The following is a 21,531-nucleotide window of genomic DNA, read 5'->3' as shown; positions in this document are numbered from 1 at the left end:
GCCACGACTCTATCTCGTTGTATTAAACGTGTCAATTGCTTGACAGGTCTCTTTCGTTAGTTTTTCGTAAGTATAGAGTAACCCTCCCGAGCACAGCTGGGGAATCCGAAGTAACCAAATGTCGCGCCACAAAAAAGAAAACACCTTCTGGCGAAAGGTGCAACCAGAGTTAAATACATTGATAGAATGTATTTTTTGCTGTTAAAAGAGCCTGCACACTGATAATTAGTTTGTTACTGTGTTGCGCACGCGTCGAATTTTGGCCACACTTTTGTATGCGAGAATATTTTAGAAAAAAAGAGAGAAATTCTTTTTGGTTGCGTACCTAGGTAACGTTTGTTTCGGGATGTCAGGGGAGTTGGTGCTGGAATCAAAGTTTTCACTGTATCGGGTGCATTGACCTGTCAAAGAGAGTTCACTTATAAAATCTCAAATATACAGAATCACTGAGCAAGAGCCAGATGGATTTTTATAGATACTAATTACACAATTAGTATCTATAAAAATCCATCTATCTATCTACAAAAATATGTTTGTTTATACCTACACAGGTATAAACAAACGTATATTTTTATGAGTGACGTAAATTTTACTGTACCTATACATTTTATCACATATACATATACCCCATACATCATGATCTAGTTTTTAATTAAAAAATAATTACAAAAAGATGCGAGACGAAATTTAAGGAACCCCATTAAAATACACAAAAGCCAGTTAAGTAAGTATCTAACTATTATAAATGATACCAAAATTGCACATTTATTACGAACTTTAAATAAATTCATCACTATTCGGAAGGACCCTTTTCTTTCACGGAGAAGAATGGCGAGAACATAATAGATTGCAATAACAATAACCTAATAATTCAATAAATCGTTATAACAAAATGTAGAACAGTCGGCACCGGCTAATAATACAAACTAGATGGAGTGTCAGTGCAAAAGAACACCCCAATTCTATCACTGCTTGGGCTCTTTTTGAATTAGTTCGGTTAGAAAATTGTGACCTTATTCAATGGTACAATGGTTGTCATTAGGTTGAACTTAAAACGGTTTGACAGTAAACACAATGCAGACAGTTTTTCTTGTTTTGGATTTGTATGTGTCACAAGGTCCCAACTCATACTAGATTCTTCGTTTATTGTTAACCTAAAGTACCGGCAGTTAACTATTATAGTTACACCTCAAGTGAACAGTCTTGTTGATGTTACTGAATGGAGCGGGATGAATATGAATCGTAGCAGGATATCGGAGGGCACATGCTGCGGCTACATCTGTCCATCTCGCCTCGTGCTGTCTGTACTGGCTTGTATACAGGATGTTCTACTACAGGCGAACTTTTAATTATTATTGTAACGCCGAGAGATTATTCATAAATTGATGTTGTGTATTGAGATGATGTCATGGCTCTTTGTCTTATAGTGTCCATCTATAATTATTTAATATGATGAGTGTAATCAAGTTGATACATATTACTTATAATTAGATATTTGTTGTTGAAACAGTTTTAACAGGCGTTATCATTATAACAGTTCAATATTATCAGTACTAACGACATCTAAATCGCCATATCCTTACAGCACTCCATATACAGGTTGAGTCTCGTAGATTCACATCCGAAAGACTCACTCAAAAACAGTTACGTATGTATAACAAAACTTTATCAGAATGAACAGCTTTGCAGCCTACTTATTTATTTATTTAATATAGCACATCAATCGTACATGTTATAATACACTTACAAAATAGGTTTGATGGGTACTCTTCTGTAACATGTACCAATTACAAATATGCTCAGCACTTATAAGCACATAACAAAATATAAAAACAATCACAAATTAACAGAGTTTAAAAATCCAGAAAGGAAATGGTAAGTAACTGAAAGTAACACTAAGTTTAAACATGCTTCAAACTTCAAAAAAAATAAACAGATATGAAAACAGAAATAAAACTTTTTTTTTTTACTATAAAAGACAAACAATAAAAAAAACAAACTTAAAAATATCGTTCTTGACCTGCACCTAAGAAAGACTCATCCTGTGCGCAGATAGCCACCTGCGCCCGCGCACCTGTCGCCCTGATTCGCCAAAACAACCAACCAGTGCGCGCACCTGCCACGCGGCATCGGCTCGCATCGATCCGGTGCTTGTTAATCCCACTATAGGTTACTAATGTTGTAAATGGGAAAGTTTATGGGTATTGTAAAGAGTGGTTAGTAGGTCTGTTTACTACTCAAGATGGTTTCATACATTTTACTTAAATTCAAAGAACTCATTGGTAGATCTGTGCCGGGATTTCTGGCGTGAGAAGCGGGAGCTTACCCGAGCTAACACCGCTCGAATAAGTATAAACTGCTATAGATCTAGACACGCGGTAGCGTGTCAAGCCAAGTTCGAGAAACAGAACTGGCGAGCCGCACCGTGTGTAATATTACACGAACCATTTCGAGACACTTTTGACCCCCTCATAAATCAAAAACTATTTAATATAAACGTATGAAATTTGGCTCATATATTGACACTAGCGAGATACGTAGGGTCACGTAACGTACCTTGGGACGCTTGTACCTTGGGACAATGATTTTATTTTAAAAACCGGCAGATTTAACGCTTTATTACACTTTGCGTAGTATTTTACTCGCTTGGCAAAACTAGTGAGTCTTGTGATCATACCGGCATCGAGTGTGTGGTGAAGACAACATGAAGTTTTTTGGAGTCAAAAGTAAATTTTATATAGTTTTTTGAGTTACTTTATCTCATTGAGGCATGCTCAAAATTGAGATATGAATATCACGTACATATTTTCAGTTATTTCATTTTTATGACACGGCAATTATCTGAAAGATTGCTAACATAAAAAGAAAGATAATGTTTTTTTTTGTTAAATATTGCTTATTTGTACCTTGGGACTCGATTAAATTTGTACCTTAGGACACTTTGTACTATGGAAAATGCAAACTTCTAAATAACGACTTATATCTCTGTTCTAATTAGTGCCAGAGTGAAACTGGACAGAAGAGAGATGCAGTCAATCAATAAGAAAAGAGATATTAGAAGTAACCATTTTCCATAGTAAAAAGCCATAGGATACAGTGTCCCAAGGTACAAACGTGTAATGTACCTTGGGTCAAAATAAGCATTTTTACTTTTATCTTAATTTAATAAAATCTGGCCACACCAAAGCTCCAGCACAAATACTAGTGATAATAGATTATATATCCTACCGAATAAAGTATATTTCACATTAATATCTTAGTTATACGCTGCGATAGCTACATTCAAAGTTGGGGTAGTCGAAAAAGTCCCTAGGTACGTTACGTTACCCTATGTGCTCTAAATTTAAACGGTTATTTAGATATTAATGTCCAAAAAACCTCATTTTTAACATTGACTGACTCACTCACGTAGGTATAGATCAAAACTCTTATGGTACGAGGGCTACACCGAAAAGATCGGGAATAGAATACTTAGGAATAAATTAGAGTGAAACCTTTTTGGTGTATCAAATGTAGTGTTTTTTCAAACATAATTCCATTTTCGAATTTTAAAAAAAGTAAAAAATAATAGAGAGGCGGGATTTTCGAAAAATTTATTAATAATATTCATTAAAACTACTGCAAATACGTAAATTACTAATAAAAACCAATAAAAAGTTTGTTGCATACATAATAAATTAAAAAATAGCAATGAGGAAGGTGAGAACAAGAAAAAAAAGGAAGAAGGATGATGAGGGTGATAAGTCCGACGTAGAAACGACGTCGTCCGAATCTGAGGTTGAAGTTTTAGATATTTCAAAACCTTATTTAGTAACAGATTACAAGAGGCGTTACCCAGACGATTCCGGAGCTGCAGAGTTTGTTGTTTTCGTAGAGTCCTCCAATGCGGAGATGCCCATTGGAACAAGAGACCTTATGTCCATATCGAGTTGCATTAAAAGATTCAACAAAGGTGTAAAATACCTGAGATCAATGAACAAATTTAAAATTGCAATATATTTTGAAAAGGCCAGCCTTGCAAATGCCTTTTTGAACAACTCCACGTTCCTAAAGGATTATCAATTTAAGGCTAATATACCAGCACAAAGCACAGAAATTACTGGTATTATTAAAAATGTGCCTACCAATCTGACAAACAAAAAAATCTTCACCATGCTGTCTAGTTACAAGAAGATCATATCTGTAAGGAGATTTACAAAGAGGACAAAGATTGACAACAATTTTATTCTACAGCCCCTGCAGACTGTAGCCATCACCTTCGCGACGTCAGTACTTCCAGACTACGTCGACTTGGACGGTTGGCGGCATGATATTACAGCGTATGTTCCTCCAGTCAAGCAATGTTTCCGGTGTCTCAGGTATGGCCATTTAGCAAAGTTTTGTAAGAACTCGGAACGCTGCTCCATCTGTAAAGAAGAGCACTCTTTTAAAGAATGCACAACCCCTATTGAAAAGGCAAAATGCTTCCACTGCGATGGCAATCATGTCAGTATCTCAGCCCAGTGTCCAATTAAACAGAAAAAAATCCAAGAAAACAGACAGAAAGTTAAGCCACCATCATTTGCTGACATATTCAACCATGAAAGTTTCCCCCCACTTGGTCCAAAGAAGCCTCTTGATCTTCTGTCTTTATTGAAAAGTAATGACAAGGCACTAAACCTTTTAGTGCAAAGCATCATAAAAATGATAACATTAAATAAGACCCAAGATACCCCAATATCTTCTAAAAATGTGTTAGAAATATTGAATGATATTTGCAACCCCAGTGACACAAAAAAAATAGTTCCAATTCACAAACAAATTAAAAATTGTACAGTGGAATGCTCAAAGTTTGCTATGTAATCGACATATTTTTGTAAATTTTTTGTATGATAATAATATTGATTTAGCTTTAGTTTGCGAAACATGGCTTAAGCCTACACAACGCTTAAATATTAAAGGATACTCCATAGAACGCAATGATTGTGGTAATAAACATAATGGTGTTGCCATAGTCATTCGCAGTAGTATAAAATATAATAGATGCAACTGTCACACTTCCGCGGCCCAGTGGGCCGCCACGTCGATACCCCTCTGGTTGGCCTTGAGGAGGTCTTCCCGGGTGCAGGTGTTGGGACATCCAGGGCACACCATCAGGTGCTCCATGGTCTGTGGGGACGCACCACATGCGCAGATGTTGGAGGCAGGGCCGCGGTAACCCCACCTGCACATGTTTTCTCCGCATCGGCCCACGTTTGTCCTGAGTCGGTTGAGTGACTTCCATGTCGCCCAGGGTAGTTCGTGTCCGGGGGGCAGGGACTCATTAGGGGGGATGAAGGAGTTCGCCATCGGGTATTTTGCCTGCCATAGGTCTATCCTTTCCTTCGATGGGTCCTTGTGCGAGGCAACTGTAGACCTAAGGAAGCTTTTCCGGCTTTTAAGTCGGTAAGGAGCTGGTTCTTGGTTGTAGAGCGGGTGCCTCGGGTCGGTCTCCTGTCTGTGTTTTTCTCGAGAGCAGGCAGCCTCTCTACGCACATCGGGGGGGGCGATACCGCACAGTGAGTACAGCATCCAAACCGGTGTTGGCTTAAGGCATCCCGTGATTGTCCGGCAGGTGTCGTTTAAGGCCACATCCACTTCCCTGCAATGCGCAGATCTCGCCCACACGGGGCAGGCGAATTCACCTGCAGAGTAGTATAGTGCCAGTCCTGTGGTCCTCAGTACATCCGGTGATGCTCCCCACTTGGTTGACGTAAGCTTCCTGAGTAGGTTGTTGCGTGAGCTCACCTTCCGTTTGAGGCTTACGCAATTCCATTTAAAGGTGAGGGCACGGTCCAGTGTGATGACTCACTCCAAAATATAACAATTAAAATAATATATAATAATACCTCTCTCACCTTAGTTAGTATGTATATACCAACAAATTGCACGCCATCTTTTAAAAAAAATAAGTTAGTAAATTTAATTGATTCCTTACCTAAACCATGTTTTGTATCAGGCGATTTTAATGCTCATCACACCATTTGGGGCTGTCAATCCGTCAGTGCTCGTGGAAGAGATGTCCTGGACTCTATAAATGATTGCAATTTAGTTTTATTAAATGACACTTCACCAACCACAGTAGAAACAAACATTTGGAGACCAAACGGTTTAGATTTGACAATAGTTAGTCCTTCTATAGCTCTTAATTGTAACTGGACAGTTCATGATGATCCCCTGGGAAGTTATCATCTACCCACAATAACAGATATTCTATATAATACAGTTAGTGATTCATCTTTAAACAACTTTACTTCTCAAGATAACATAACAGAACTAAAAAGACCAAACTTACGTCTAATAAATTGGGTAAATTACTCAAAGCTAGCCAATGATTTAATTAAAGAATTTAATGTTAATTGTTCCGATCCTTTACAGTCGTACTATGACTTCTGTACCATTTTAAATAAAGTGGTAGATCTATCTATATTTAGAACTAAATCCCATAATGTAAATAATAATAGTAAGCCAGCAGGAAACCATCCTAAATATCGATATTCTCCTCTTCCATGGTGGAATGAAAAGTGCGCTATGGCTGTGCAAAAAAGTAAAGAAGCATTTATTGCATTCAAACAGGATCCTAGTGAATCAAATTATATTAATTTTAAAAAGTTTCAGGCTGAGAAAAAACTAATTATTAAGTTAGAGAGAACAGATAGTTGGAATAAATACTGTTCAGACTTAAATAGATCAACTCCTATTTCAAAGATCTGGCAATCTATGCGTAAATTTAATAAATCTTACAGTAAAAATACCAAACTCCATAACAATAGTGAATCATCTTGGATTAATAACTTCTTAAGAAAATATACACCTGATTTTGTTTCACAACCACTACATTTAAATAATACCTCAATTAACCCCACCAATAGTTACATTAATAATCCTTTTACTATAGATGAATTAAAAGCAGCAATTAAATCACGTAGAGACACCACCTTTGGCTTAGATTGCATTTCATACAAAATGTTACAGAATATTAATACAGACAGTCTACACAAATTTTTACACATTTTAAATTTACTTTGGGATAAATCAATAATTCCTAAAGAATGGAAGCAAGATTGCTTGGTTCCAGTTCTTAAAGCAGAAAAAGACCCAAATGATGCAGATTCTTACCGTCCAATAGCTTTAACATCCTGTTCAGGCAAACTCTTTGAGCAACTAATAAAACAGCGTCTTGAGTTTTATATTGAAAGAAATCATATCCTTCCAAGAAATCAATTTGGGTTTCGTCGTGGTCGATCAGCAAGAGAAAGTATAGGTCATCTCTTCCATGATATTAACACTGCCATTAACAGTAATAAACACCTTATATGTATCTTTTTTGATATTGTAGGCGCATTTAATAACATTAACCATTAAGTTTTATGTACAACTCTTTCTTCTTTGGGAATACCTGAAAAATGCGTAAGGTGGATTCATGAATTCATTAGTGGAAGGGAAGTTTATGTAAAAATTAGCTCTAATTCAATTTTTGGACCCAGATTATCTACTAAAGGCGTTTGTCAAGGTGGTATTTTGAGTCCTCTTTTGTATATACTTTATATCCATAGGCTAAATGAAATGTTAGGATCAGAAGTAAATAATTTACAGTTTGCTGATGATTTGGCTATTTATTGCAGTGGTGATAACATCTCAGACACATGTAAAAAACTAAATTTAGCTTTAAAAAAACTTCATAGTTACTTTCAATATTTAAATCTAGAAGTTAGTCCTACTAAAAGTAAAATAGTTGTATTCTCAAAGAAAAAAGTTTCAACAGTTAAGATACAGTATAATGATAATTTGATACCAATTCATCCATATGCAAAATTTCTGGGAGTAATATTTACTCATAACCTGTCTTGGTATAAATATGTCGATTGCATAGCAGAGCGAGCTCTACGTTCTACAAATATTTTGAGATCTTTGGTTGGCACTCAGTGGGGTGCCGATTCCAAGATTCTTTTAACTTTATATAAAGCCCTAGTTCGAAGTCACTTTGACTATAGTTTTTTCTGTTACTGCATAGATTCAAAATTAGTAAATAAACTTGAAAAGATTCAAAATATTAATTTAAGATTAATTTTGGGTGCCTTTAAATCAACTCCTATTAACTCAATGCAAATTGAGTGTAACTTGTGTCCATTAAATATCAGATTTAGTCATTTAAAATACAATTTTATTCTAAGATTGTTGTCTGAAACTGACAATCTTCTTCTTTCCAAACTATTGAAGTATAATTCATATCATTTCCTATGTCATAACATCCATCAAATTTTAACATTTAAGAGTGAATATAATATTCACAATAGTACCACTTTGCCCTGCTATGGGGGAACATATGGAAGCAAATTTTGTAGCCTTAATATTGAAATAGATAGGACACTGACTGACAAATATGCTGTTTACAATAGATTGGATGAATACAGAGACTTTAAGCAAATTTATACAGATGGCTCTAAATGTAACGATAATGTCTCTATGGCATATTATGTTCCTGCTTATAAATTGGGTCATGGCTTAAGATTACCTTCTAATGCAAGCATATATACAGCAGAAGCTCAGGGCATTTATGCAGCCTTAGAATACATAGAAGCAACTAACCTTAATTTCAAGAAATGGTTGATCATTTCGGACAGCATGAGTGTATTAATGGCTTTATCAAATCCTTCTTATAGTAGTGGCACAAATTACATCATATACAACATCAGGCAGATTTATAGCAGGCTTTGGCTCAATCAAGACAGAGAAATCCGCTTTATTTGGACACCTTCACACATTGACGTTTCGGGTAATGACCTCGCTGATAAACTTGCCAGCTCCATAGTAAAAAATCCCAATATCCAACAAATACCTATTAAAAATATTAAGTTGCCAGGTTCAGACTGCAAAGTTTTAATCAAGAATATTATAAAAGACCAATGGATGACTCATTGGCATGAAACAATCCAAAGTAAAGGAAAATGGTATAGCTCTATCAACTCCGACATTACTCAACCCTGGTTCATCAAAGGAAAATTTATAAACAGAAACTTTTATTCAACTATTTGTCGTTTAAGACTTGGACATGGCAGATTCAATGAACACCTTTTTAGATTAAAAATGATACCTTCCCCAAATTGCACATACTGTAATAACGATATAATTCAATCCCTGGATCATATATTTTTTGATTGCTCTGCATTTAATCTACAAAGGATTATTCTTATTGACAATTTACTGGATTTATACAAAGAAGCCCTGGATGTCCCGCGCTCTATTCAGGATCTTCTCAAGAATACGGATACATTCTACCCCATTTATGAGTATATCAAAAATACTATTGGAGTTATTTGAAAAAATAACAAATACTTACCGGAAAATACACAGTACCCTGATATAACGATACATAACGATAGACAAGGCTATAAGCCTCGACAATATAATACTAAAGACTTGGTTTGGACCTTATATTTACAAGAAAATTTGAAAATTACAACGAAAGACAAGGCCTTTGGCCTCGAAAAAAATCACATAGAAGACAAAATTAAATAAGACCAGGCGGTATGGGATGATGCCCTTAGCCTTTTCCGTAAAAAGGAAAAAAAATACAAAAAAAAAATAAAAAAAAATAAAAGAGTATTGACCATTTGAATTTGACAAGTCGGTGTAAAAAATGGAGCTTACGCGGGAACATTTCCGTGCAATAATTTTTCACAACTTTCGTCGAGGTTTATCTCAAGAACAATGTCTCGCCGAGCTTGTTTCTATTTATAAACTTGAAGCACCAAGTAAAACGACTATATATCGTTGGTATTCTGAGTTTCGCCGTGGACGTTCCTCTCTTACCACATCCCTTCTACTGGTCGGCCAAAAACAGCGGTAACACAAGATAACATCGATGCTGTACGCCAGTTAATAAAAGAAGATAGACATGTGACATACGAGCAGATTCGGGCTTCTCTCAGCATTGGTATGACAGCCATTCAAACCAAAATGAAGAACTGGGTGTCAAGAAGTTAGTTTCGAGCTGGGTGCCCCACCGTTTGACCGAGGAACAAAAGTCGGCTCGTGTTAATTGGTGTCGATCTGCTCTGCAACGGTTCAATGGAGGCAGTTCAAATGCTGTCTACAATATCGTCTCTGGTGATGAATCGTGGATTTATTCATATGAGCCCGAAAGAAAACATCAATCGGCAGTTTGGGTCTTCGAAGGTGAGGTCAAGCTAACAAAAGTTATTCGCTCACGCAGCGTGTCGAAAAAAATGGTCGCTTCGTTTGTATCGAAAACTGGCCATGTGGCTACGATTCCATTACAAGAACAAAGGACGGTTACTGCTGATTGGTACACAACAGTTTGTTTGCCGGAAGTCGTAAGAGAACTTCGTAAAACTAACCCGAATCGTCGTATAATCCTTCACCACGATAATGCAAGCTCTCATACCGCTCGCAAAACAAGAACGTTTTTAAATATGGAAAACGTGGAGTTGATGGACCATCCTCCGTATAGCCCTGATCTGAGCCCCAATGATTATTTTACATTCCCAAGAATTAAAGATATGCTACGTGGTCAACGGTTTAGCGGCCCAGAAGAGGCGGTCGAAGCTTACAAATCAGCTGTTTTGACAGTATCCACTTCAGACTGGAATTACTGTTTCAATGATTGGTTTAATCGAATGAAAAAGTGCATTGAATGTCACGGAGACTACTTTGAAAAACAATAAAAGTAAATAATATTATGATATCTTTGTACTTTTTTCTATTCCCGATCATTTCGGTATCACCTACCTACTAAAAACTATGAAATGGTTTTGAGATGCATTTGCATAATATTAATGTTAACTAGTCTAAGATAGCTGTTAATAGAATGGAATGGAATGGGATCGGATAAATCGGGTCGGATCGTATTGGATGGAATCGGATATGTACGGATCGGATGGGAATGGATCGTATCGGATGGGATTGGATCAAATCGGATCGGATCGGATTAGATCGAATCTGCTCGAATCGGACGGATCGGACAGATCGGACGGATCGGACAGATCAGATGGATCGGATCGTATATGCTCAAATCGGATCGGATCAGATCGGTTCCGATGAGATTGGATGGGTACGGATCGTATCGGATGGGATCTCATCAAATCGGATCGGATAGTACGGATCTGATAAAATTTGATCGAATCGGATTGGACAGATTGGACGAATTGGACGGATCGGACAGATCGGATCGGATCGGAAAGATCGGTTCCGATGGGTACGGATCGTGTCGGATGGGATCGGATCAAATTGAGTCAAATAGGATCGGATCGGACGAATCGGCTCAAATCGGATTGGATGGGATCCGATTGGATCAAATCGGATAGAATAAAATAACACTGTCAAGAAAATTATAAGTACCCCCGTAAACGTAAGAAAATACAGTAATAATATTGAATATATGATATTATGTAGGTTGAGTGAATAATTATCCTTTTTAAAAGTCTAGGGACTTTAAAGATTTTTTTTTGCATTTTTAAATTTGTCTTTTTAAAAGGACCTACGGCATTACGAGGATAATATATTATTATGTAGGTACTTACCAACAATAAAAAATAATATAATATAACCTAAAATAATGTATTGTAGCCTAAGGTCTGTCTTGGCTAGTTTTCATACATGAATTATAGCCTTCACAAGTTGAACCAACAAGAATTTGTCGGTTCTTATTTAATTCCAAAAATTTGTATTGCTGGTCGGACATAATAATTCGTTGAGGTAGGCTTAAAAAAACTAGCCAAATCAGACCTTAGGCTACAATACAATATTTTATTTTATAAGAAGATATGATTATGTAATACTGTTACTTATAAATAAATTTCAGGACTGACCATTGAACTTGGCACCCATTTAGATCTCACTTCTTTTGTCGTTGAAGTCAACATTCGGCATTTAGGTAAGTATAATAATATTGAACTTGGCTCTCATTTCACATTTATGTTTTTGATTGGATAATGTTATACTTACCTCATCACGACCCATTACGTCCCCACTGACACGACACGGGTCTCCTTCCAATGAAGGAAGGGTTTAGGCCTAGTCCACCACGCTGGCCAAGTGCAGGTTGGTGGACCCAAGCAAGCTTGTGCTGAGAGAGTTGTCGGGTAAGTGGGCAACCCGACTGTCAGATGTTTTCAAGCCGCCCGAAGGCCTCTGACTAGGCTTAACGACTGCTGCCGAAGCAGCAACCGGGACCCACGGCTTAACGTGCCGTCCGAAGCACGGAAGCGTCCAGAAAAGCACCACTTGAAATTGGTCACCCATCCAATGGCTGACCGTGTCAGTTGTTGCTTAACATCAGCGATCAGTTACGATCACTGAGGCCCGCTGGACTACGGACGCTTCTTGTTTTACAGAATTATTGATTAATTATAACATCACAAAAATCACAGAGCTTTGTCCGTGATGAATGATTCTACGTGATTAGGTAGGTACTTAATTAAAACTAATTATACTTATTTATATTTTATACAATACACAAAATTATTCAATACTAGCTGACCCGGCGAACTTCATACCGCCTCTTACCCTATCCTACCCTACCCTACACTACCCTACACAACCCTAGACTACCCTACACTATCGTAGACTACCCTACACTACCCTACCCTATCCTACACTACCCTACACTACCCTACACTACCCTACACTACCCTACACTAACCTACACTAACCTACACTACCCTACACTACCCTACACAACCCTAGACTACCCTACACTATCGTAGACTACCCTACACTACCCTACCCTATCCTACACTACCCTACACTACCCTACACTACCCTACACTACCCTACACTAACCTACACTACCCTACACTACCCTACACTACCCTACACTACCCTACTGGCTGGGGCAGATATTTGTTTAAACACAGATATTTGTTCTCGGGTCTTGGATGTGCCCGTAAAATGGCAATAGGCCCGCCCCCTATTACATTGGGACTAACATCCACTCTGGCGATAAGTGGGTGCAGCAATGCACCTCTGCCTACCCCGCAAGGGAGTACATTAGTACAAGGCGTGAGTGCGTGTTTTTTGTGTGTTTTTTTTTCATTATCATAGGTACTTCATATTTGAGTAACCCGCAATATACCTTTGTTTACAAAGGACGGGCTTTACTCTTGCAGGCAATTACGATTTCCATTTAGTTAAACATTTACAGTATGAAAATCTAATACATACATCTAAAATATTCATCAGAATGCAAAGAGACAGAAAATATTATACGAAGGGAAACGGTCTCCCGTGGGAATTCCAGGATTAAAAGGCCTATGGCAATCAGGGATAGAAACTGCTTCGACTGGGCCAAGTCATTGCAGTGTAAAAATGCTGTAAAAACCATTTTAATGCCGGGTGGAGTACATCATTCGTCAGATGAAATTTTGTATCAACGTAACAACTAGCGCCATCTATTGTATAATTGTAGAATTAGCAGTCCAGTTATAACGCCCAAGGTCCTTGTTTATACTGCAAAGCAGCTGGTTCGAACTAGGAAAGGTGGCAAGTCCCCAGATCAAAGCAATAAAGGTTCGTATGTTCAATAATAGAGGGCATTTACTAATCGTCCAGTGCATTCATTTACGTGTTTTTTTAAACAAATTGGTTGGTATGATTTGCTAGGGTGAAATTTTACTAGTTATTTATAGAAAAGAAAGTAAGAAGTATCGCTAAATATAGTTATGAAACAAGACTAAGCATAAATTAGCGTTTCTATTTTTAACAAATCATTTGATAGAACTTTCTTTCTGAGCGCGCGTTGAATTCTTTTGTTTGGCGTAGTCATGTCACATTAGTAGCAGTCGGGGGTACAGTCAAAATAAATTGTGCCATTGATATTACAATTGTTTTCAATGGGGAGAAAAACTAAAATTCTAATTACAGATGGCGCCTTGGGCGACTGAGCCTAATTCCACAGTTCTAATTGGTTGGTTCAGTCACATTTTTTTTCTCCCTAACAAGATAATTGGTTAGAACCAGAAAGGCACACTCGCTGGTGCTGCCAAAGTTTCACTTGGTTTTCTTCCCCATAAATGTTTTTCTTTCGATTATCTAGAACCTTTTTTCGAGTTTTCAAAAACTACCTTCATTAAGTCATTACAATTTACTCGACCGAATACCGCACCATTGGTAAACTTGCAATGTCTGTCGAGCTGGATTCCATTTTCAAGCTCCGATTTTATCGTAAACAAGAAAAATGGGTCCTGAATAGGACACGCAAGGATGGTGGAAAAGAAAAAGAGGAGCAGCCTCGTAAAAGGTAAGGAACTACCTTTATACAAACTTTATACTTATACTTACCTATCTAGATTTATTAATATTACTTCTGATTTATATCAAGAAGTTTTAACTTTTAACTCACTTCAAGTTTCTAGGTTAAGAAGTTTACCATGTCGTAAACGAAAACAATTCATAGGATGTTTAAAACTATGATTACTTTTTCCGATCCCTTTTTTCTAGGATTATTTAATTGAGGAACTCAAGTTTTTAATCATCTGAAAAATATTCTGTTATTTCCTAGTTTGGAACAGTAATTTACCTATTTTCCCTAAAGCATGAAGATTTGTGTGTGTGTGCACTGAAGGACTACATGTTTTTTTGTAGGTTTGGTAACTAAAACGTTTAGTATTCTATTCTACTACTACTTAAATTCAGATTTGATCTATTTTTGTTAAGACATTACCAAAAGTTATTTTATACTTAAATATTATTATTATTACTTTAGACATGTAGTTAAAACATTATCCTCTGTTATTATTTATTGGTCAGTAAATAAAATAATTATTGTTTTTGTTGGTACAAGTGGCATCACTCGGATATTGATTTCGTTACAGATATGTGTCTTGCCTCAACGAGACGTACACGGTGGATGAAGCCTCCACCACCCTCAACGAGGCTTTCGTGGAGACCGGACCGAAATCCCCAGGTAATATATATGTCGCAGGCATCTGGTTTAATCTCCTGTTTGATTGAACCGCTTGCCCGTTCATTGGATGACGCTATTCAGTTGTATGACTAGGCCGAACGTTGATGGTACAAGCGTCACAAAGCGTCCAACTAGTTAGCGGACTTAAGATCAGTCAGGTGGTGAATAAAACAAATATGGCGTCTAACAGCGAACAGCTGACATAAAAAGCACTTGTATTGTTATTTTTTGCAAATAAATAAGCTTTAAAGTGCGTTATTTATGTTAAAATAGTGTGACAACATGGATTTACCTATTATTACACCGCCGGCGGATAGTTTCAAAGAAAAAAATGTGCTGAAACTGGATAATTATGAACAACAATATCAAGGTACGTTTATTGTTATTGTTTAGTTAATTTGTGAGATGAGAGCTTTGTAACATAGTCTTTTTGTTGACTCTTGTCTGGTCATGTTCATCCTAACCAGACATTACAAAGTTGCTTTACTATATCCCATTTAACGACTTCGCTGAATAACGTTCAGTCAAGACGTTGGACGTTACAGTCAACCACTTGACGAGTTGTTCTTTAGTCATTCAACTGAGTAGCGTCATCCAATGAACGGGCTAGCGGTTCAATCAAACAGGAGATTAAACCAGATGACTGCGACATGTACACTGGCGAGCAATGAAACAGTCCACTCACAAAATGTCGACAACAAATGACCCCAACATTAATTTTTCTGTCTGTATGTCTTTCTGTCTGTTACAAGAGAAGATCACGCCAAAACTACTGAACCGATTTGAATGAAATTTGGTATACATACGGTCTAGACCCTGGAAAAGAACATAGGCTAATTTTTATAATAATAATGAAACTTTTATTTCAGCATATTTTATCGTTACAATTATCCCGGAATTCCCACGGGAAAACATTTTAAGGCGAAGCGAAGCGCGCGGGAACAGCTTGTATTAAAATGTACTTCAATATTGCAGACGGCGTCATTGAGCTCCTTTAGTAGTAATTTGGTGATTTTCTAACTGGAACTTTTTATTGTCGCTTACGAGTCTCCTCTGACTATACCTTCGGGGATTACGGTCGTGAGCATATGCATGTTTGTATGTGCAGTCAGCTTCAGCTGCATAAGTGGTTGTACACTTTTGCACCTTGTCAAACTCACAAACTGCCTAACATCAATTGACGGTTTGTTATGTAGGTAGTTTGACAAAGTAAAAAAGTATATAGCTACTTATACTGCTGGTCGTATATGTGTACAGAGTCGTGAGCACAAGTTTCGATCCTCCGTTAACGTTGCGTATCGTCAACTGTCACTGTCAAAATGTAAGGCAAAGTTAGTTCCAAAAGTGACATTTGTTTTTTCCATATGTTAGGTGGAATTTCACCAAACGCTAAACGTATTTAGTAGCCTGTCATACGTCTGTCAGTTAGTACAAAATGTATTTAAAATTTGATTTAAATACGTTTAGCGTTTGGTAAAAGTGACCCTTCGTGTAGATTCGAAAATAGTATCGAATCCTATGCTCGCTGCACTGTACATATACGGTGGCCTGCGCCTAAAAGTATACAGGCGGAGGTTTTAAAATAGCGATCTCAAGCTCACATGCTGCTCAAGCACATCCACATAAACACCACTGCTACACACAACACACACAACACGTCCCCGGATTTATTCAAATTCAAATTCAAATTCATTTATTTCGAGCATGGCTCATAATCACACAACATAAAAATAAAAAATTATAAACAAACACAGTAAATTATATACAGAGACAAACACAGCATAAATTGTAACAGATGTAGCTGGTCCCTTCATCATCAGGGATCGCTATTTTGAAAACTCCACCTGTATACCTACTTTTAGGCGCAGGCCACCGTACTTGAGTAACTATTTTTTATAGTGGTGGATCGCCCGATAGAAGCTCTAGTGTTTAATATTTAATACAACCCTTCTCTTTTCAGGTCATGACCACTCAATGGATGCTGCCTACCCAGCTGCCAGGGAGTATGATAGCTCAGTAGAGGAGTTCATGCTGGGAGCGCAGGACGCGGCACATTCCAGCGAGATTGAGCTGTCAGATGGAGGTAAGATGGGTGTGTGATGAAGAAGTGGTGAATGATGCACAGTTGTACCAATTCTAAATTATATAATTGTATAGAATGGCCCCCTATATCACCTCCTTTCGGCTTTCTATACCTACCTTTGCAAGACTCGTAATACGAATTAATGTTCCGTCAATGAAAATAGGTAGGTGCAGAAAGAGATAAGTAAGCAGTGTATTAGTGTGTAGTGTTAAAAAATCCTCAGAAATACAAAGTTTTTTTTTACATTGTTAGATTAACACCATAGTGAAAGGGTGCCCAGGGTGCGCCGGACGCAAATATTTAAAGTACAGTCAAGACGTCAACCGAAAAGGCTCCTTTCATGCACCGCAGATAAACCTAAACTAATGCCTTCATCCCAACAGAGGCACCGCAGAAAAACCGCCAACGTCGTCGAGCTCCAAGGCCAACGTTGGACGAACCCGATGGCTTCCTCGATGGGTTTTCCCGGCAGGTGGTGCTGTTCGAAAATAAAATGATCCTCGGGCGGGGGCGGGGCCGGCTGCTGAGGGGCGGGGGGGGCTGGTCCTAGGGCAGCCCATGGGTTATAATTCCCATTTGTACCGAAACTTTAGGAAAGTGACTGAATTCCTCTATTCGGTCACTTTCCTAAAGTTTCGGTAAGTTAGTTACTAACACTAAGGGCCACTTGCACAAACATTTAGGGCCACTTGCACAAACATATTAAATCTAGATTTAGTGTCAAATCTAGATTTAAGAAACGTCAATCCATATAAATGTATGTCTTAAACCAATATTTAACATTAAATCTAGATTTAATATGTTTGTGCAAGTCGCCCTAAAATCTATATTTAGTGCCAAATCTCGATTTAAGAAACGTCAATCCATGTAAAATTTGACACTAAATCGAGATTTAAGACTATTTTATTCTATTCTATTCTATTCTATTCTCTGTTGGGGGTGACAGTACCTGCACCTGGCTCTCTCGAATGGAACCTTTGTGCATATCCCCAAGGTCGAAACTGCCTTCCAAAGCTTGGACCATTTCCCACCACGCTGGTCCACCGCGGGTTGGTGGGTTCATATATCTAGATGTGCTAAATCTAGATATGCAGGTTTCCTCACGATGTTTTCCTTCACCGTAAGAGCGATGGTATACATTCTACTTAAATTCAAAGAACTCATTGGTACATGTCAGCGCCGGGATTCGAACCTGCATCTCTTGCGTGAGAAGCGGGCGCTTACCCGACTGAGCTACCACCGCTCTGCGATTTAAGACTAAATCTAGATTTAATATGTTTGTGCAAGTCACCCTAAGGGCCAGTTTATTTTATTGTTTTTAGTTTATTTGCAATAATTGTCAATCAAAAGTAAGATGCAAATGTAAGTCCTACTAGTCAATACGAATCATTCAAGCCTAAACACGAAGTATAGTTGCCTGTCTTCCGTTTCCATCATCAGATCAGCTCAAGGTCACCATCATATTTTTTTGTTACTATATTTACGTTTTCAATTTCATTAGAATCGGTTAATATGTGCCCAAAATGGAAATTCATACCCTGTTTTTACCCCTTTACCCACACCCAAATTGATTGAAGGTGGCGGTGACACCATCACTCTTTTGGGTGGCGGTGATCGCATCGTTTACCTTATACACGTAGTAATATGTACCTACGTTTTTTTATACATGCTACTTTAAGTGAGCTACTTGGATGAAAAACTAAAAAGAGCTAACACGAAACACGTATAATTCTTAAAGTTTCTAATATATGTACAGGGTGTTGCAAAAAGGGTATACTAAGCCGAAACCAGCATGTGCAGCATGGTATATCTAAGCCCGAAACTGAAATCAGAATTTCTACATTCGCGACAAAAATAAAATATTCTCTATAGTAAAAAGTCACGTTACCAACAAAGTTTATATGGAATACGATTGTTTTTTTCGCGCATTTTGAAATTTTGCAGTTTTGGGCTTAGATATACCATGCTGCACATGTAGCTTTCGGCTTAGTATACCCTTTTTGCATCATCCTGTATAATCTGTCCATTATATTATTGCTTTTTTGACATTCGAAATCCCATAATATATTTGTTGACTGTATATTTTTTATGGAAAATTATATTTTTTTCACGAATTTTGAAATTTGATTTCAGTTTCGGGCTTAGATGTATAATATGCTGCACATGCTGGTTTCGGCTTAGTATACCATTTTTGCAACACCCTGTATAAGTACTTTAGTGTTTTGCGTATGACATCAGATGAAGAAAATAAATTTTGTTTAATTCTGACTGAAAGTTTTCGTTTTGAAACCTAAAATTTTGTATGTGCTAATAACTTAGGGCCACTTGCAGAAACATATTAAATCTAGATTTAGTGTAAAATCTCGATTTAAGAAACGTCAGTCCATATAAAATTGGACACTAAATCGAGATTTTACACTAAATCTAGATTTAATATGTTTCTGCAAGTGGCCCTTAGTGATTAATTCTTACTTAGTTTAAAGAATCAGTTATCGTATACACGTACCTAATCAAACAATGTATTGAGCAAGTCCATCATTATTTTGTACACTTAAGTTTATATTAATTTGTGCAATAAAGAATTAAAACTAATAATTTTGTGTTAATTTAAATAGGAAATGAATACAGTACCAATTCACATCGATATAACGTTTATTTAATAAGTGGGTATAAGTCATAGAACTACTTTAACATCAAGTTTCTTACGTAGGTACCTATTAAAATTTACTAAAATAAAAACAATCAATTTAGCATTTAAATAAGATACATAGTATAGTTTCCTATAAATGTTGTATACTTAACAATATAATTGAGAAAACTTTATAAAAAAAACTAACACAATAGAATTACCTATATTTTATAAATAGTTAGGTACTTACGTTTTACGAGTATGTAAGGAGCTTGTGCTGGAATTTATATATATGTAATTATGTATATATATATATATATTATATACATTCGTATTATAGATAGAAGATACATAATAATATTATAAAATTTGTTAGAAACTAATTATTTTTAAATTCGTAAGATATCAATCGTTGTTAATAATGTTTATTATACATATTTAGTTAGGTATGTTAAAATTAATTAAAAAGTGTACTCTGATCTAGGTAAGTATTAGAGAGTACTGATTTTCGCATTCAGACAAGTTAACTTATGTTACACCATACTTAGATAGGTACATATTATAATTATCTAAATGTTCCATCAAGTATAATATACCTACATATAATAATAATGTATTAAATATATAAATGAATATTAAGTATATATTATATATATTTAATAAGAAAGCTAAAATGCAACCTTATCATTCTCATTCATTTGATGAATTGAGTAATCATTCTTAAAAATCCTACACATCATGGTCCATCCCTAATGTCAAAAAGGTAAAAACATTTTGGCCAAACTTACCATAGGTAGGTATAGGTATCTAATTTTTAACTTTTTTAAGAAATATCGCTCGTATGAATTACATAAGAAGGGGAATATTAGATCATCGGATGGATATTTATATTCCGGCAGCAATACATATTCATAGTCCGGGAGTTTATACATTGATATCGATTCTGAAGGCAGAAATTTTAAATTTAGCGATGTCAAAACCTTAATTTCTTTGTTTAAAATTCGACTCTATGATTGTTTCCGTAAATGTCATTTTATGCTAGCAAATTTTTTAGTTTGACAGCGTTAAAATTAGAATTTCTGCCTTCAGAATCAACATCATTATTTATGTAAACATATTACATACTGTTTTTATATGAGTAATAATGTTTAAACCAGATGAGAAACAATGTATATTTTGATTTGAAATTCAATAACTATGAACTAAAGAAACAGCCCTCATAATTTTAATGACTGCTACGGCTTACAAGTTCTAACCTTAGAACTACTGACATAACTACATAACAATGACATGTAAACATCAAGATTTAGGGCCTGTTCCACAATGTCTGGTTAGTGGCTACCTGTCGGATAAAATACATGCTGTCACTCTCTGTCATTATTTTTTAGACAGTGACAGTATGTATTTTATCCGACAGGTAACCACTAACCAGACATTGTGGAACAGGCCCTTATAATCGAAAATTACGACCTTTACTTAACGGATTATCACCTACAGATAATATATATTCAAGAGTACCTCCCGGTGTGGTACACAAATAAGAATATAGAAACATACAATCAAAATCTAGATTATAAAGACATTGAGCCCGTCTACATCTTACATGTCTACCAAGCACGGAGTACGCGGAAGCATTTTCAACAGGCGTATCCATACATAAAAAATATATATAAATATGTTTATTTAAACCAAAAAATCTACATAAAATAAAAAAATATGGGTACTTAAAGGTAGCAGTATTATACATATACATTATAAATTATAATAATAATATATATCCTGTGTCCGACGGTGGATGATTAGTGACTAATGATGATATCATTATATAATAAGCATTATACTATACTAGCAGATAAATAGGTAAAATACCTAAAA

At 36.4% G+C, this 21,531-nt stretch overlaps 1 protein-coding gene and 1 long non-coding RNA gene across 4 annotated transcripts; one reads left to right on the top strand and one right to left on the bottom strand.

Annotated features, from left to right (window-relative positions):
• Window positions 1-3,578: 3,578 nt before the first annotated feature.
• LOC119694859 lies at window positions 3,579-9,315 on the bottom strand. 3 transcript variants are annotated; one of them, XR_007268211.1, is made up of 4 exons: window positions 8,608-9,315; window positions 7,138-7,417; window positions 5,957-6,049; window positions 3,579-4,406 (listed from the first exon to the last, which is right to left on the bottom strand). It is a non-coding gene; the product is annotated as an uncharacterized LOC119694859 (long non-coding RNA). The 3 variants fall into 3 exon arrangements; XR_007268212.1 differs by lacking the exon at window positions 7,138-7,417 and having other exon boundaries at window positions 8,608-9,302; XR_007268210.1 differs by lacking the exons at window positions 7,138-7,417; window positions 8,608-9,315 and having other exon boundaries at window positions 5,957-6,321.
• Window positions 9,316-14,133: 4,818 nt separating this feature from the next.
• On the top strand, window positions 14,134-17,577 carry LOC105384236. The gene is made up of 4 exons (XM_011554435.3): window positions 14,134-14,278; window positions 14,853-14,944; window positions 16,905-17,027; window positions 17,411-17,577. Exons 1-4 carry the CDS (start codon window positions 14,160-14,162, stop codon window positions 17,575-17,577), a joined length of 501 nt encoding a protein of 166 aa, XP_011552737.3. The 5' UTR covers window positions 14,134-14,159.
• Window positions 17,578-21,531: the final 3,954 nt, after the last annotated feature.

Source organism: Plutella xylostella, chromosome Z, assembly GCF_932276165.1.
Source record: "Plutella xylostella chromosome Z, ilPluXylo3.1, whole genome shotgun sequence".
NCBI classification, from domain to species: Eukaryota; Metazoa; Arthropoda; class Insecta; order Lepidoptera; family Plutellidae; genus Plutella; species Plutella xylostella.
The sequence above is the reverse complement of the archived record's forward strand: the minus strand, read 5'-3'. Positions and strand labels throughout refer to the sequence as shown.